We start from the raw sequence: 18,633 nt of genomic DNA, 5'->3' as shown, positions 1-18,633 counted from the left end.
AGGGAAATGTTGTTACAATAAAATAACTATGAGTTTTCTTTTTTTTAAATTGAATTTTCTCTTTATTCCAATTAACAAGCAACCATTCTCTCTCCCTCCCACCTTCCTCCCCCACTGGAGAGTTGGGGGGGGAGGGGACAAGAAAAACAAGAACTCTGCGACAGGGATATAGATCAAGTGAAAACAATCCCCACACAGGCCACCTCGCGAAATGGATGACCCTGCGCATGGAGTCCATCACCCTTCTGTCAAGGGGTGGGCGGGGTTCCAGATCATTCATCTTCTGGAATCACGGTCAGTCTTTGTGCTGATCACAGCCTTTCAGAACTGTTCAGTTTTACACCATTATATCATAAATCGTTCCCCTCATTCTACTCACTTCATTCAACATCAGTTCAAAGCAAGGTTCAAATGACACTGCTTTGTTCACCTGTTCCTTGTTTAAATAGACTCCTAGTTGTATCTAGATTCTGTGACATACGTTCTCTCCCCTATTTCTCCCCTTTTGTTTCCAAATATCATCTCCACTCTCCTTTCTTATTTTAAGATCATCATAACATGAATAAACAGTTTTCAGAGGAAGAAATCAAAGCTATCAATAGCCATATCAAAAAAAATGCCCTAAATCACTAATAATTAGAGAAATGCAAATTAAAATAACTCAAGTATCACCTCACATGCATCAGATTGGCTGAAGTAACAGAAAGGAAAATGACAAATGCTAGAGGACATGTGTACACTAAAGCACTGTAGGTGGAGCTACGAACTAGTTCAGCCATTCTAAAATACAATTGGGAACTATGCCCAAAAAGCTATCAAATGGTGTGTATCCTTGGACCCAGCAAATACTAGGTCTAAACCTCAAAGAGATCAAAGAAAGAGGAAAAGGACCCATATGTACAAAAATATGTATAGCTGCCCTTCTTTGTGCTGGCTAAGAATTGAAAACTGAAGGGATGCAGAAGAGGGAATATGAAACTGAAAAGCTTCTGCACAGACAACATTAATGCACCTAGAATAAAAGAGGAAGTGGTTGATTGGGGGGGGAAATCATTATCAAATTTCTCTGATACAAGTTCAATATTCAAGATACATAAACAAATATATTTTAAAATATATAAATGTACACATACATGTATATATGTGCATTGATATATGTGTGTGTATACATGTAATACACATGCATGTGTGTTGTTATGTGTATGCACACATATACACATACGTGTGTGCATGTGTATATATACCTATACACACATGTGTATGTAACTGATAACCATTCCCCAATAGATGAATGGTCAAAGGATATGAACAATTTTCAAAAGAGGAACAGATAGGTGTTCACAATCATATGAAATAATGCTCCAAATCGCTAATAATAAAGAGAAATGCACATCAAAACAACTCTGAATTTTCACATCACATCTTGCAAATTGGTAAAAATAACAAAAAAAAAAAATCCCAATAGTCAGTGTTGGAAAGGTTATAGAAAGACAATCATGCTGATACGTTGTTGGTGGAGCCATGAAATGGTGCACCATTTTGGAAGCAACTTGGAATTTAGGCAAATAAAGTGACTAAAATTTCCATAGCCTTTAAACCAGAGACTTCATTACTGAGTTTATACATCAAAGAAGCCATTAATAGGAAAATAATCTTCATGTACTCCAAAATATGAATAGCAGGACTTTATGTGATAGCCAAGAATTGGAAACAAAGTAGATGCCCACCCACTGGGGAATGGCTAAACAAATTGTGGTACGTGAATGTCATGGAATATGACTGTGTTGTAAGCAATGTGTGTGATGAATATAGAGAAGCATGGAAAGATTTATATGAACTGACGCAGAGTGAAGTAAGTGGAGCCAAGGAAATAATATATACAGTAACTATAACAATGTAAATGGAAGGAAAAACCCTCAAAAGTAAATGTGATAAAATTATAAGGATCAAACAGGACTTGAATGAAGAGAGATGAGAAGATATCTCCAATCTACCCCTTCTTGGAGGGAAGAGGCCTAGAGGTTTTACGTAGAACACATTTTCAGACTTTTTCTATGTATTGATCAGGCCCATGGGTGTTACACATTGCACATTTTCCGACTTTTTTTATGTATTGATCAGTTGTGCTAAATTTCATTCCTCTTTTAAAAAACACTATTTGTCATATGGAATGGCTCTGAGGGAGGGCAAAAGGAGAGATGTATGTGGGTAATACTATAGTGATGTAAGAAATGGAGAATATCAATAAATATCAATAAAAACTTACTTTAAAAAACTTTTGAAAAAACTGGAAAGCAGTCTGGCAGAAATTAGGCATAGACCAATACCTTACACCATATTCCACAATGCATTCTAAATGGAATATGTGACTTTAAAGATCTTATTTTCACAGTATTAGAAGAGAAACATCATATACCTCTCACAATTGTGGGTAAGAGATATATTCTCCACCAAACGAGATAGAAGCAACTACAAAAGATAAAAATAGATAACGTTGGTTACTTAAAACTGAAAAACTGCATTACAAACAAAATTAATGCACTTAGGACAAGGGAAGTGGTTGAATGGGGGAAAATCTTTGTATCAAATTTCTCAGATAAGAGTTTGGTATCCATGATATGTAAACAATGAACAAATATATGACTAATAGCTATTCCCTGATAGATAAGTGGTAAAAGGGATATGAACAAACAGTTCTCAAAAGAATTATAAAGTATTCCCAATCACATGAAACAATGCTCCAAATCCCTAATCATAAGAGAAATGCAAATCAAAACAACCCTGAAGTTTTACCTCACTTCTTGAAAACTGGCAAAAACGAACAAAATGGGTAATAATAAATGTTGGAGGGGTTGTAGAGTGATAAACATACTAATTGCTGATGGAGCTGTAAAATGGTCTAATCATTTTGGAAAGCAATTTGGAATTATGTAAATAAAGAGACTCAAATATCCATTCCCTTTAAGCCAGAGACTCCAGGAAGCCATCAACAAATTTTTTTTTTAATTTAAAAAATTTTTTAAATCCCCATATATACCAAAATATTCATAACAGCACTTTATGTGATAGCTAAGAATTGGAAAAGATAGATGTCCATCAATTGGGGACTGGCTAAACAAATTGTGGTACATGAATAATTACTGTGCTGTAAGTAATAATGTGTACAGTGAATACCGAGAAGTCCCTTGGCCTCTCAGTGCCCTAGGAAACTTTACATAGACTGTGTTACATGGCCCACCTCCTCAGCTGGGAACTCTCTATGGAAATGAAATCATGGGTAGAGTTCCTATCCCTATCCCTACAAAGGATGGGTTATTGGGCAGGGCATGGGGAAGGTATATATTCAGAAATAAAGTTGATGTGTTAATATAATATCAATTTTTAAAGCTTAATGCTTTGTATTTATCAGAGACTAGCTGTGTGACCCTGGGCAAGTCACTTAGCCCTGTTTGCCTCAATTTCCTCCTCTGTAAAATGAGCTGGAGAAGGAAATGGCAGACCACTTCAGTATCTCTGCCAAGAAAACCCCAAATGGGGTCATGATGGGTCAGACATGACTGAAATGACTGAACAACAATAACAACAGCAAATGAGAGGGACCCCAGTACCTCCAGGAGCAGCTCTTTGGATAGCTCTAATCGTTAGAACTTCTTCCTGTTACCCTCAAGGTAAAGTCTACCTCTCTAACTTCCTGCCCTTTGAGACCAAATAGAACTAGTTTAAATTTCCCTTACTCCTGGTAACAGGATTTTATTGATCCAGTCTCTAACCTGAGAATGAGTAAACAGCAGGCCAGAGGCAAAGTGCCACTAATCAGGTAGCTGTTTAATTAATTAGTTTCATATGAAGAACAGATTTGCAAATCGAGAATTCTCCTGATCAGAATTCCACTTTGTCAAAGTGAAGACAGAGATTATATACATAAATTACAGGTGAGAAGGGGGTCGGGGGAGAGAAGGTGGATTACAAACAATGTTTTCCAGGGCTTGAGTGCCATGACAAACCCACAAATGGAAGACAACACAACAATTCTGGAGTCCTTTGGGAGCGATACTGCTCAAGTCCTTGGAGGTCATTACATGGTGGGTCACAGGACTGTGATGGGAACAAGGCTGTACAGTCTTGGATTCACTTCCCTTCAGGTACACAGGCACAAGGATGCCAGTGACTACAGGAACATCAAGGTTTGGTTGATCAGTTCAAGCTGCATTGTAAGTCTGATTCACAAGAGAGGCAGTTCTTAAAAATCTAATCTATTAGTATATTCATTACCTATATCATATCGATTATTTTAAAAATCAGAATTACCTCCACATCCACAATGTCCCTTAAAACACTTGAAGACAGTTATCACATCCTCCTCATAGTCCATTCCAAAGTCTTCCCCTCTCCAGGCTAACCATCTTCATTTCCTTTCATTGATCCTCATATGGAATGATTCCAAGGCCCTGACCATCCTGGCTGCCTCTACTTATCAAGGTCCTTCTTAAAATGAAGTACCCAAATAAGCAAAGATACAAACTAAAGAGTTAAACTTGGAAGGGCTGTGAGAAGGCACATTAAGATACAGTTGGTGGGATTATGAGATTGGTCTGACCATTCTAGAAAGCAATTTAGAATCATACCCAAAAAGGGATTGAAATGTCCATACCTTTGACTTACAAATCCCAGTGTGAGGTATACACTCCCACAGCAATCAGAGTTAGAAAGGTCCCACAGGAGCCAAAATATTCATAGAAATATTTGTTTTTTTCAGTCAATAGTCAATAAACATTAAGCAGCTACTATGTGCTGGGCACAGTGCTAAGTGCTAGGGCCACAAAGAAAAGTAGAAGTCTCTGTTCTTAAGGAATTCACAACCTAATTGGGGGAAGGAGGAACAGGAAGACAACTCATAAAAGAAGCTGAAAGGGAAGGGAAGGGAAGGCTACCTGGTGAGGGATCATGATGAAGTCCTATAACTGGGATAGGAAATGATCTTAGGAGGTATGGGTTTCAGAGCTGATTTTATCTTGCAGAATGACGAGTTTTTGGATATCCTGAAACCCAGGAAGTCAGATGGGTGGGAAATCATGATGTGACTTTCTTGAGTGCCTTTCTTAAATGTTAGAAGATGAGGGAGGAGCTCCACAATATCCAATCTCCTCCCACTCCAATCAGAGGGAGGGAAGGGTCCCAAAGGCAAGGGGTACTAGACATGTGAGTTTCAGGGTTGATTTCATCCTGAAGAATGATGAGTTTTTGGAGATCCTAAAATCCAGGCAGCCAGTGGATGGTTTTTTGTTTTTTGTTTTTTTGGGGGGGTTGTTGTTTTGTTTTGTTTTGCTTTTGGCTGTGGTAGCAAAATGGATGGTCACTGAGTATGGAATGGCAAGACATATTATGCGAATGTAATGTTACTGGGATATAATAAATATGGAGAATCATGGGAAGACAGACGAGCTGATGCAGAATGAAGTAAGCAGTTGCAAGAAAATTATCTATGCAATGACCTCAACCATGTAAACAAAAAGAATGCTGTATAATTTTAATGACCAAGCTTGACCCTAGAGAACTGAGGAAAATGCACCTCCCTTCCTTCTTTGCAAAGATGAGGGGATAGAGTGTACACTATCAGACATGGCAGAGAGTGAATCGACTGGCTTTATTCAACTCCTTTCTGTTGTCTTTCTTTGTTACAAGGGATCTCATTGGGAAGGGAAGAGAGAGGGGTAGATTTGGAGAAAGAGGTGTTGTAAGAACATGAAGTGTCAAGAAAAACTAAAGAAACTAAGCATTTCTTTATTAAGTGGTAGGGCAGCTAGGTGGCGCTGTGGTGGATAGAGCATTGGACTTTGGAATCAGGAAGGTTTATCATGCTGAGTTCAAATCCAGCCCCAGACACTTCCTAGCTGTGAGACCCTGGGCAAGTAACTTAACCTTGTTTGCCTCAGTTTCTTCATCTGTCAAATGAGCTGGAGAAGGAAATGGCAAACCATTCCAATATCTTTGCCAAGAAAATCCCAAATGAGGTCATAAAGAGTAAGGCATAGCTGAAAAGACCGAACAACAACAAGGATACATTGACCAAAACAAACAAAGAATGAAACAAAAAAAAAAAACAAAACAAAACAGAGAAATAGCCCATGCTCTGAAGGAGCTAACATTCTACTGGGAAAATAAAAACATTCATACTGTTGACTCCACACTCGATAGAACATGGCTCCTGGAAGGGAGGGACTATTTCCTTTCTGTCTTTGTATTTGCAGTTCCTGGCACAGTAGGTACTTTTAATGTTTGTTGAATTAGTATTGAGCTTGTGGTCCATTAAAACCCCTTGATCTTTTCCAAAAAACTATCTAGGATGATTTCACCTGCCTTGTACCTGTGAAGTTGGTAGGTTTACCTAAATTAAATGAGATCTTACTAGATTTGCTCCCTATCCCCACTTTAGAGATCTATAAACTGCCACTCAGAGATGAAGGGTGACTTTCTCAGTTACACACAGTGCATTAATCACAGAGCCCAATCTTCTAAGTCCTTCAGGGCTGGGCAGATGATAGTCAGGAAAGGGCCCCTTTACAGGAGTTTGGGAGAAGCCAAAAGACCAAGTCTTGGGGATTCTATGGCCCCAGCCATCACAGAACAAGAAGGAAGTCAAGGTCACCAGTCCTATTGTTTTCACCAAAACTGACCATTACTTACCTGGGCAAGACAATTCCCTCTCTGGGCCTCGGTCTTCCTGCCTTTAAAATGGAAGAATCTGGACTAGTGTCAATCTCAGACCCCTTTTGATTCTGACTTTCCGTACTTGGGCTACCCAGATAAGATTTTGCCTTTTTGGTTTGACTGTGTTCCAGTCTCAGCTGGGAAGAAGATACTAATCTTACCCACTGACACCTGGGGCAACACCCACCACCTTCCCCAGCTTAATTGGGCAGGCCAGAAAAGGGCTGAGAAGGCAGTGCGATTGGGAGGTGAGGCAGTCACGTGAATAGGATGGATCCTCTGCCCTGGCCCAGGGTCTAGGTTAGTGTAAAGGGTTTTCTGTGTCCCCTTTGCCACACCTGCAGGGTGTACCTAGCTGACAAGGCTGCTTGGAGATGGGGAGAATGGTAGATGCCTCATTCCAGCTACCTGAGTGACCATGCCCCCTTCCCCAGGCATACTGTCTCTGAGCCAACAGCTCCTAGGGGTGAGGGGGAAGAAGGGAAGAGTAAGGCAGCTATGGTGCTCTCTGGGAGTCAGAATGTTAGGAAGGGGAGATTACATGAGAAAATTAAGCCCCAGGGAGGGGAAGGGCTTTGTGGTTACACAGCAAGGCGATGAAAAGAACAGAGACTGAAGTCCAGGCATTCCGGCTCCACCTCTGGGCTCTCTCCATACTCTTCTCCTGACTGAGCTCCTCTCTTCTTCTCCAGCTCCCCTTCCAGGTGCGGTGTCATGGCCTCTGCAGGGCCCCAACTCTGCCCAAGGCCCCAGCCTCCCTCCCGCTACAACAAGGGCTGCTCCACTGGGCCCCAGGGCATCGGCTACACCCTGCAACCTCCACAGCAGCTCAGGCCTGGGGACAAGGCCCTCGAAGGGTGAGTGTTCTGGCTCTGCCTGTAGGCTCTTACATTAGGGGTGGAGGGGATTGCCTGTCCTTCCCTCCCTCCCTGAGGGTGGATCCCCTTCCCCCAGGGGCAGGTCTTGTGAACGATGGAAGAGAGGTTTGATTCAGGCTACCTCTGACCCGGGCAACCTAGTGTAGGACAGAAAGCTAATGTGGGAGTTAGGAAGACCCAGGTTCAAGTCTGCTTCGTGGAGTGTTTGCTCTGTGGTGCTGGACCGGGCACTTGACCAGTCCCCTAGGCAGTTCTCTAAGATTAAGATATTCATCTGTGTCAGCAGAATTCATCTGTTCTCTAGAACTCCCCACACGATCCTCCATCCTGTGCTCCTCTCTGGTTCTCCTTTCTCTATGATGCGTCTCTCGTGCTCCGTGTATATATGTGTGTGTGTGTGTGTGTGTGTGTGTGTGTGTGTGTGTGTGTCCCCGTCTCCCTGTCCCTCCCTCTCTGTCTCTCTCTCTCTCTCTCTCTCTCTCTCTTTCTCTCTCCCCATCCCTTTCCCCCTCCCTCCCCATCTGTCTCTGTCTCTCTCTCTTCCTCTCTCTCCCTCCCCTTCCATCTCCCTCACCTCCCTCTTCTCTACCTGCTCGTCTGTCCCTGTCTCTGTCCGCCCATCTGTGTGTCTGTCTCTGTCACTCTCTGGCCTGAAATTCTAATAGGTAGCATTCATGTAGTGATTTAAGATCTGCAAAGCACTTCATAAATGTTATCTCACTTGATTCCTAGGATAACCGTAAAAGGGGCTGTGTTTATTCCCATCCTAAAGATAAGAACATTGAGGCTGATAAAGGTTAAGTTAGTTACCCTGGGTCACCCAGCTAGTAAGATAATTGGGCAGCATTGAAATCTGGGCTTCTTGCTTTTCAAGTCCATTGCTGTCAGTTTCACTACCTAACTGCCTCATGGTAGAAATCTAGCCTTCCCCCTGGGCCTACAAGCCCAACCCGATTCTGAAGCCCCTTGGAAGGGGCTAACTGGCTGCTGGCAAAGTCACAGAATGAAGACTGCTCTGGTGCCCTCACTGCCACCATCAAGGCTAGCCATGTGCTTAGTATCTCAGTCAATAAGCATTTATTAAGCTACTGCTATGTGCGAGGCCTTCAGGAATCACCGGCATGATCTCGACTAGGCCCTTCACTCCTGTTTTCTCCCCCTACTTTCCAGGAGCTGTAAGATGGATGACTTACTGGTGGCAGAGGCCCTGATCTGGCCCAGTGGGGTTCCTGACCCCCAGCTGGTGAAGAACATCACAGCCCAAGTGGAGGCCTACTTCTCCAACGAGAATCTGGCCCAGGATGCCTTCCTCCTGAAGCACGTGCAGAAGAGCAAGCTGGGCTTTGTCAGCATCAAGCTGCTTACCTCCTTCAAAAAGGTCCCTCCCTCCTTTTTTTCTCCCCAACTCCTTCTGGCCAGGGCTGGTGGGACTGTAGGCCAAGCTCTCTGGTAGGGGATGGGGATACAAAAAGATACCAGTCCCTGCCCTCAAGGAGCCTATATTTTGAGGGCAAAAAAAATCTCCCAATAAGTAAATATAAACTCTGGGTGAATAATCAGAGGGAGAGGGGGGGAGGGCACTGAGAAAGGGGCAGGGGAGAGGAGAGTGAAGATTGGCTTTAAGAGGCCCTACTTGAGCTGAGCTTTATAAGGAATCGAGGATTTTAATAGATCGCGGGGAAAGCCTTCCAGGCATGGGAACAGGCTGGACAGAGAGGTGAGACCACAGTCTTATGTTTGAGGAGCACAGCAAGCTGGAAGGTGAAAGATGGCAGGAGGAGTAGTGTTCATAAACCAAGTGTTTAAAGTCTAAGCAGAGGAGGGTGTATTTTATCCTAGAGGCCAAAGGCAGAGCTTCTCAAGGGCTTCTTAGAGTGGCTTTAGGCACCTTGAGTCAGCAGCCCAGATCGCCTCTGTCCCTTTCTGAATACCACAGGTGCTGAGCCAGGGGCTCTGGCCTAAATCCCATCCTTTCTCGATGTCGTGGGTGAGGCCCTCTAGTATAGACAGTGAGGGCTGGGGTGCTGGGGAAGGGGTGGAATTGTTGGGGGAGGCTTTATTCAGACTTCAAAGGAAGGCCCTGCCAGTCTGGAAAACCCCCTGCTTTGGAGTGGGAGAGGGAAGAGGAATACTCTTTCCCTTGGTCTCATCTCCGGGCCTTAGTCTGGCCTTGGGGATCAGACCTGAATCCTGTCTGCATAAGTTGGTGTCCCGTCAGCACAGATCCCGTGTCCTTGCTTCCCCAGGTGAAGCATCTAACTCGTGATTGGCGCCTAACATGCTATGCCCTGCGCTCCTCAGCCCTGCTGGAGGTGAATGAGGAAGGCACCAAAGTGCGTCGGAGGATCCCCGTCCCCGACTGGCTCTTGGGTCTGTCACACACCAAGTTGCTTTTGGTGTGGGAGAAGCCAGAGCCCGGGTTCCTCAAGGAGGCTCATGTACCAGGAGCCTCCCTTGCCACAGCTCAGCCTGCAGGCTTCCTGGCAGCTGTTAGCAGTCTCTTTGGCCCCTGTGGGGCCCTCACCTCCATTCGTGTCCTGCGGCCAGGCAAGAAGCTCCCCCCAGATGTGCTGGCCTATACAGCCTGCTATCCTGAGCTTCTCCATCATCCCTGTGCCCTGGTCCAGTTTGAGAGTGTGGAGGCTGCTGGCCAGGCCTTTACCACTTTGCAGGCACACCCCAGGGGCTTCCATGTGGTGAGGCTGGCCAAAAAAAGCCATTACCGGAATGGGACTGGAGTGGAGGGAGGCAGCACCACTCTGGCTGCCTGTACTAGCTCAGAGGCTAAGGGGCCCAAACCATCTCTCTCACTTCCTAACCTTCTGGGCCCCTTACCCACTATGGCATCCTCCTGGCCTTGGGGTCCCAACCCTGTTCTGCCCCTGCCCAGGCTTGGTGTGAGTCGCCTACCCTATGGCCCTGATGGCACAAGAGGTTTTCACCACCCCGTTGGACGTGGGCTACGGCCCTGAGCCCCCAGAGTAGATCAGAACCCAGTAAGAAGGAAGGAGCATGGGGAAGGAACTGGCAGTAGTAGGGTAAAGTCTGCTCAGAGTGCTCATTTTTGTGACTATCTCCAATAAACGATGCCTCCGTTTCTGACTCAGTCCCTGCCCCTAAGTTTAGGGAGTCGGGTGTGCTTGCGTCTCTGTGTACTCGCATCACAACCCTGACTTGGGGTTGGTATCTTTGGCTATAAGGGGGAAGAAGGATGAAGGCTGAGAAGCTGGAGCCAGGACTGAGCCTTTGCTCAGTGGTTCCTTGGGAGAATGGATCTGGGGTGCTAGAAAGGACCATGGGCTGGGATCCAGCATACTTGGGCTCAAGTCCCAGCACTGTCACTGATCAAAGTCCCTTCCCTCCATTTCCACTTCTGTTCTCTGCTCCAATCAACTAAGGGAGCTCCACCTCGGAGAAACAATCCTTCCATTTTCCTAGGGTTAGCAAATTCCCATCACTTGCTCTTGAGAGATACTTCTGTTCAAGTATTTACAGAAGCAGGGACTTTCTTCCCCCCCCCCCTTGGTGCTTATTAGAATTTAGTGATTAATGCTTGTTGACTAGACCCTAGGCCAGAGAGACAATGGATGGTTCCAGATAGAACCTCCTTTAGGTGCCACACCCCCTTCCCCCCCTTCCCCCACCTCTCCTATTCTCAGCCCTAATCTTCGGTTTCTGTCCTGTTTCTCCCTTCTGGTGCCCACCATTGTTAAAACTCACCTTTGTCCTAGAGTTATTGAGCTGCTACCTCTGTTTTCCTTATTTTTTAACCCCAGCTCCTCTCACAGCTTTCCCTTTCTTCCTCCTACCACTAACATCAGGTTAAGAGGACTGAGCATGGTCCTTTCGAGAACCTTCCCCCTACCTCACTGCTATCACCTACTTAGTTGAGCCCCCCACACCCTGATTTGAGATTCAGTTCATCTGTTTGGATACCAACCTATCCACATCAAAGTTCAGGACCTGCCTTGTAATCTTCCTTTTCAACCCAAACCCTGCCCTCATCCTTGATGATTTCAGTATTCATCTGGCCTAAAGCCCTAACATTCCAGTTCATGGACCTTTATCTCCACTCTACCTCAGCTACACTCAGAGGTGGATCCTTTTTAGATCTTTCCAAGATTTTGAACTTGGAAAATCTCCCTGATAGCAATCCTCTGTCATTCCACTTCTATTCCCTCATTCCTCTTTAAACCTGCTTTGTTCTCAAAAACAAAGCTCTGTTTGCCCTGCTTCTGAGCAAAATTAGGAGCAAGGATTACAGAGAGCTAGATTTAGGTTCAATATCAAGAGAAACTTCCTAAGACATTGAGTCATCTAAAGATAGAATGAATTATCTCAGTAGAGACTGGGTTACCCCTTAAGCAGTGGAATTGTGGATGACTGCTTTTAGGGAACATTTTAGAAGGGATTCTTGGTCAAGTGTGGGCTGGACTAGAGGACCTTAGTACTTCAATCCCTTCAAGATAGTGCAATCCATCACCTCTGCTCTGACCTCATTTTCCTCTCCCTTCACAGTATTGATCCTATAGTTATCCAGTACTGTCTTCCCCACCCCCCAGAATCCCTTGGTTTCTTATTCTGTCCATAGCCTGCTAATCCTCAGTGTCATGACATCTGCCTTCTCCAGTTCTGTGCTACTGAAGCAGGGACATCACAGAATTGTGCTTGCTAGATCCACTATAAATTCATGTTATGTGTTTGGGTTCTCCCTGGTGCACAAGCCATCTCTTCATTAAACAAGAATTATCTGTAGCTACTAGTCCAATGGTTCTCTTCTCATTGGACTTTGTAATGAGATCATGAGTTCCCTTCTCTTCCCTCCCCTTCAAAATCTCTAGGCTTTCATTCATCTCCTTTGAAGCAGAGATGGTCCTCTGGGCCAAAGTTAGCCCTCCATTTATGCCCTTGAATATATCCTTTCCCAGCTCTGAGGGGGTCATCCCATCAGTTAATCTTTCCTCTTCCTTTGGTTCCTTCCCTGTTGGGTACAAATAAGCCCAGTTCTCCTCCACAATACCACCATAAAATACCTTCCTTTGATTTTTGCCATCTCATCAATCCAGTATCTGTTTAAAAAAATCAAAAACTACTCTATACTCTGCCTTCATTTTATTCACCTCAATTCCCTGCAATTTAGCTTCTGGCCCCACTCTTCTCAAACTTCTCCTGGAGGTCAAAAATGATCTTTTAGTTACTAAGTCTAATGGCTTTTCCTCAGACCTCATTTTCCTCGACCCCTGCAACTTTCAACGCTGTTGTCCATCTGTCATTCTGGCCTCCATGACCCAGCTCTAGCCTGTTCATTTTCATGTTTGACTATTCCTTCTAAGACTTTCACTGGTACATCTTCAGTACGAGTCTCTCACAAGTGTCTCCTGCCCTCCTCTTCCTTAATCTCATCCACTCCCACAGATTCAATGGTCACTTCTACAGGGATGATTCCTCATTCTACAGATCACCAGCACTGTCCTCTTCCCCTGTGTCCCTGTCGTCAACCAACCACTTCTGCTTGGATCTTTTGGAAATTTAAATGGAATTTATCTTCCATCACAAACCTGCCCCTTCCTCCAATTTCTCTATTTCTGTTGAGCCCGGGCTCAAGAGGATTAACATCTCAAAGACATCATTGGCTCTTCTTGACTTCACATCCAGTTAATTTGCCCAATCTCACTTCTAGAACATTTCTTGTAGCTGTCACCGAGTCACCGTCTTAGTTCAGGCTCTTAGAAACTCCCTAGACTGTTGTAATTGCTTTCTATTCTCCCTGCCAGTGTCTCCAAAGCATTGTTCACATAGCTGTTAACATAATTCGCTTGCCAAGTCCTGTACATTCTACTGCTACGATGCTGGCTTTCCCATTTGTTGCCCTCTCTCAGCTCACATGGCCACCAGCCTAATTCATGCTCTCATTTTCTCTCACCTGGCCTATTGCAACAGCCTCCTAATTGGGCTCCCAACCTCCAGTCTCTCCCCTTGTCAACGGATCCTTCACGTGGCTGCCAAAGTGATGTTCTTGATGCAGAGGGCCTGGCCAATCTGCTAAATAAGTTCCAGGAGCCCTGTTATCTCCAAGATCAAATGTAAACTTCTCAGTTTGGCATGTAAAACCCTTCACAACTGCCTCCAATCAACTTTTCCACAAGCTTATTATAAATAACCCTCCTTTATGCACTCTGCATCCAGCCAAGTTGTGAGCTCCTAACACTCATACCACCCACTATGCCTTTGTACAGGCTGTCCCCCATGGCTGGATGCAGACCTCTGACTCTGGCTCCCAGATGCCTCCAAGTTTCCTCAAAAGTTGAGTTCCAGCACCACCTACAAGAGGCTTTTCCTTATCCCTGCCCCCCATATGCCAGCATCCCACCTCACCATAAAATCACCATGGGTTTTTGGTTGTTTTTTGTTTTGTTTTGTTTATACCTACTCATTTACACATCGTCTCTCCCAATATCTCCATGAAGGCGTGCATTCATGTGCCCAGAGCCTGACGTAGTGGGCACCTGATAAATGCCGGTTGCTCATGCGATTTCCACTTCCCTTCTCAACAACCATCGTTGGCTCCCTCCTTCCTCTAAGACACAGTACAGACTTTTCAGCCTAGCTTCGTGCTTAAGGCACTTGGCCATCTAGTGCCAACCCCCCACTCATCAGAATGGACCACTAATTGTTCCTAGAGCTTGGTGGGTGGTCTCTCCCTGACGTTCTTTCATTCACAGCAATGGGGACATCCCCTACACCTGGGCTGCTCTCCTTTCTCACCTCCCCCTCTTACTTTCCTTCCTTCGGCACAGGTGCATCCCCTTCGATGAATCCTCATCCCCTCTCAGCTTAGCTCCCCCTCCTTACACTTGCCCAGAGTGCCTTGTCTGATCTTGTGGTGAAGAGCTCACGTCAATCCACTGAAGGCAGGGAGCGTGGACAGCAGCTTGCCCATAGGCAGTTAGCTGAATTTGCTCAGTTGTCTGCACCTCCCGGGATTGCTTTGTATCGATTTACTACACATATGTTCTTTCTGTCCAGTAGAACCTAAGGTTCTGGAGGGCAGAGATTACTTCATTTTTGGCCCAGGTGATCCCCAACACCAAGCCCAGGGGCTGGCACATGGGAGGTGCTTAATAATGCTTGTAGAATTGAATCGATCTTTAAAACAAAGGGGTTGGTGTAGACAGACAGTCATGTCAGTCGGATGACATTCTGTGATATAAGCTGTTCTCTTCTCCACAGGCTTAGAGCATTCTCAATCTATAGGGATTTACTCCCCTTTCTGCTCGGGGTGTTTTACAGGGAGTGGGGAAAGGGCTGCTAAAAGAGCCCAGGAGTTTGAAACAGGAGTTCTGGTTCCAGCTCAGCCACCACCTCACTGTATCACCTTGGGCCAGTCCTTCCCCTGTCTATGAGCCCCTTCCCTTATCTGTAAAATGAAGGAAGGTTTGGGATTAGATCACCTCTGAGGTCCTTTCCATCTCAAGGACTTTATGACTCAGCCCATCCCTGCCCCTAGGACTCATGGGGTTCTGGCCCCCCCTGCCCATGGGAGCCCCCATCCTCAGGTCTTGTGTAGGGGGCAGGCAGGATGGACCAGAGCTATATCAGATACACTTTAATAGAATTTTGGGAACGGACTGGCCGTCCACATGCATTAGGCTCCCCCCTCCCCCCAGGTCCCCTCTATTTCCTTAGCCCAAGGGGCTGGTCAAGGGTCTGGCCTGGGCCCCAGGCCCTTCTGTCCTCCCTCAACTAGACCAGCAGCCAGCTTAGACTTGACTCCAGGCTTTGCCTTCTTGGAGGCAGCACCTGATTTCTTCTTCCCAGGGGGGTCAAGCCGTGGAGTCAGGGGTGTTCCCCCACCTGGGCAGGGCTTGGGGGTGGGTGGGACAATTGTCAGGTCCCACTTGATCTCCTCATCCAAGGCTTTGAAGTTGTAGAAACAGTCCATGTTAGAAACCGTGTCTAAGATCTCGGGAACACTGTAGTCAAAGGAGAGCAGCTCGTCGGGCAGGTTGAGGGATCGGATGTCACTGGATGAATCGTCACAGGTCCCTGGTGGCGGTGGAGGGCCAGGGCCATCCCTGGGCAGGCCCAGGCCCTCCTGGGGGGACCCCTCAAGCTCCATGTTGGCAGGGGAGCAGTCAAACAGCTTCATGGCATCCTCTAGTAACACCTTCTCAGGCAGGACAAAAGGCTTGGGAGCCTCCAGGGTCTTGTTGTCCTCCAGCGGGGGGGACTCCTCAGCCTCCTGGGGGGCCTGGGCTGGCACTGACTCCATGGCTGCTGGGGGAGGCTGTTCCCCAGAGCAGCAAGGAGTTGGTGGGAAGATAAGGCTGGCCACAGCCCCTGCACCACCACCATCCTTCAGCTCCTTGGACTTGTCTGCATAGGTGGGAAAGCTCAGTGGCTCAGGGCCTTGCAGCTGGCTTAGTCGGCCCTTGAGGTGACCATAGGTCCCAGGCTGAAGCAGCGGTTCACCAGGCAACGTGATGAGCAGTTGAGGAAGCTTGTTCTCCTTGGCAGCTGGGGGGCCCAGCCCATCTTTCTGTAGGTGTGGGGGTAGCTCCAGGAAAGAGGGGGGCACCTCACTCAGTGGTCCTGCCACAAAGCCCAAGGGCTCGGGGGCTGGGGCCTGAGCAGGCCCCTCAGGTGGGAAGTATGGCACCAAGTACTGGGGTGTGCCAGGCACAGACTGGAAGTGGGGGTACGGTGTGGGCTGCACCAGTGCCTTGGGGTAGCGCTGAGGGTCCAAGAGGTAGCTGCCTGGGGACCCAGCCCCATTGCCCCCACCAGCAGCCAGCTTGTACAAAGATGACTGCCCGAAATCTGTGGTGGCCCACTCGATCCGGTAGATGCGAGGGTCAAAGAAACAGCCGCAGGGCGCCATCTGGAAACCTGGGGCCACAGGACACAGGGTTGTGAGTGGGGAGGAGATATCTCCAGCTCCCAGGACCCTCCCTTACCCTCTTCTAACTTGACCAGCGTTTGGTTCCCCAGGACCTATGGGAGTTTCCTCTGTCCCTGGAAGGATGCTGCCCCTCGGCCTCTTAAGGTCCCATGGTCCCCCAAGGTTATGGGCCCATGCAGGCAATCCTAATGGACCAGGGTAGACAAAGAGCCCTCCCACCCTGTAGCTGTAGTTGGCTATTCCCATCCTGGAAACCCCCAAGCTCAGGCCCCTAATTGGTTGATGTGCAGTTGAAGTCATGGGACCAGGTAGAAAAAGAGAACTGATGGAAGGGAAGTATTGAAGCTGGCCCGGCAAGAGGACAGGCTGAGGCAGAATATGGTGGAGTCTCTCAGAAGGAGCAGACTGTACTGTGTCTCTCCCCTGCCTAGGGAGGAGTGCCTGGGGGGCCCAAGCCTTTACTGGCCTCTTAGGAGGAGTTAGGACAGCAATACTAGACCTTGGCAATGAGAGTCACCAGCCTCGGGGGGCTAGGATCAGGGCTGAGAGACTGCACTCGGGGGAAGGCAAAAAGGGGATGGGCCAGGAGCTCCTATCCTTGACTGCCTCCTAGCTGCTGGACCCTGGGCACAGAAGGTACCTGCTGGCGGAGACGGGAACACTTCTTTCTCTTGATTTTGGGGATGGTATAGACTGGATGATGCTGAGAGGCGGGAGCAGGAGGAAGGCGAGGTAAAGGGTAGAGAAAGAAGGGGAGAGAGGGCTCTTAGGCAGGAAGGCCAGAGGCGAGAAGGACATGCAGCTAAGCTCTAGGGAACTCTGTGATCCAGGATTGCCAAGGACAGGAGGCCGGGGGTGCTGCTGGGCTCCCAAAAGGAAGGCTCTCAGCAGGACTTGCCTTGAGCTCGGCCTTGGACCCCACCAAGTGACAGGTTCAGGCCGAACTGCTCCTAGCACATTACTGAGCCATCCAAGGGTGGCTCTGAGACTCTCATTCCCAGCCTTATTCCTCTCTCTGGGAACAGAGCCCTACGATGGTGACTTGGAGGAGGAAGGGGAAATAGCAATGGGACCTCAGATTCTCCACATCCCAGGATCTGAACTCTAGGATCCAGGCTTTGGAGGACCTGGTCTCCCTCTCTCCATTCCCTTTAGGATTCTGTCAATCCCCCAGTCAACTTTTGAGTCTACCTCAACTCAAAGTCCCTGAGGCCCCTGTGGGGCTTCTGCTCCCGGCTAGACCTGCTGTAGAATGGATGACTGATGGGGACAGGAAGAAAACTTACCGACAGAGGGGAGGGGCTCAGGGAAGGCCTGGACAGGCCGGCTAGCCGGGCTCTCTGGCTTGTCCAAGGGCCGGGGGCTGTAGGTCTCATGGGCTGCTGCGTAGAACGCTTTTGAGTGCTGCATGACTGAGGTGCCTCCTGGGCAGGAGGCCGAGCCCTCGCCCAGCCCGTGGGCAAGGTGGGTGGGGAGAATGGGGTCGGAGTGTTACAGGGGGCAGGCAGGTTCTGTTTGCATGGTTACTCCAGAAGGGGTTCCGGGTGAGTCTTGGAGGTTCCGAGATGCCCAGTCACGGTCTGGGAAGCATGGGAGTGAAGGTGGAGGATCTGGTCCTAGCCTTGTGACCTGGTCACCACTTCACGATGGGCCCAGAGCTAAGATGTGCCCCTCTTCTATCCTCCAGGGATGAACTCCCTGGTGCTTTGAGATCAGCCAAGGGGAACTGCAAGGAAAGGTAGTCATTTTTGTTCCTAAGGCTGGAAAGGGAAGGAAGGGGAGGCTTCAGGGGACAGAGCGGTTTTACTAATCAGGACTGTTCATAAAAGCATCCTGGAAGTGTGGGGATGATGAGTAAAGGGAACAGGGGTGATGAGGGGAGAGGGTGGACAGCTGGTGTGTATCCGCTGTGTTATGTGTATTATATGTATGGGATTAAGTGGCAGAGTGGAAAGGACACTGACTGAACAGTCAGGAAACCTGGGTTTGGGTCCTGCTTCCACTTACTAGTTAAGTGTGGGCAAATCATTGCATTGGAGTCTGTTTTCTCATCTGTAAAATGGGATATTATTACCTTCATTTTACAGATGAGGAAACTGAGGCTAAAAGAGTTAAATAACTTGCCCATGGCCACCCAGCTAGTAA

At 47.3% G+C, this 18,633-nt stretch overlaps 1 protein-coding gene across 1 annotated transcript; it reads right to left on the bottom strand.

Moving 5' to 3' along the window:
- Positions 1-15,205: 15,205 nt before the first annotated feature.
- Positions 15,206-18,005, bottom strand: PRR22 (proline rich 22). The gene is made up of 3 exons (XM_020971421.2): positions 17,775-18,005; positions 17,129-17,191; positions 15,206-16,475 (listed from the first exon to the last, which is right to left on the bottom strand). Exons 1-3 carry the CDS (start codon positions 17,896-17,898, stop codon positions 15,286-15,288), a joined length of 1,377 nt encoding a protein of 458 aa, XP_020827080.1. The 5' UTR covers positions 17,899-18,005; the 3' UTR covers positions 15,206-15,285.
- Positions 18,006-18,633: the final 628 nt, after the last annotated feature.

The sequence above is a fragment of the Phascolarctos cinereus genome, unplaced genomic scaffold (genome assembly GCF_003287225.1).
Source record: "Phascolarctos cinereus isolate Bilbo 61053 unplaced genomic scaffold, phaCin_HiC Scaffold_4;HRSCAF=312, whole genome shotgun sequence".
In the NCBI taxonomy this organism is placed as follows: Eukaryota; Metazoa; Chordata; class Mammalia; order Diprotodontia; family Phascolarctidae; genus Phascolarctos; species Phascolarctos cinereus.
Note: the sequence above shows the minus strand (reverse complement) of the source record. Positions and strands in the feature narration are given on the sequence as shown.

What these genes read in the sequence shown, in the direction of transcription:
- PRR22 (XM_020971421.2), bottom strand. Translation starts at nt 17,898, where the DNA reads ATGCAGCACTCAAAAGCGTTCTACGCAGCAGCCCATGAGACCTACAGC. An exon ending in TGAGCCCCTCCCCTCTGTCG is followed by an intron (nt 17,192 to 17,774) that starts GTAAGTTTTCTT and finishes CCCGCCTCTCAG; the next exon opens with CATCATCCAGTCTATACCAT. An exon ending in GTTCCCGTCTCCGCCAGCAG is followed by an intron (nt 16,476 to 17,128) that starts GTACCTTCTGTG and finishes CTGTGGCCCCAG; the next exon opens with GTTTCCAGATGGCGCCCTGC.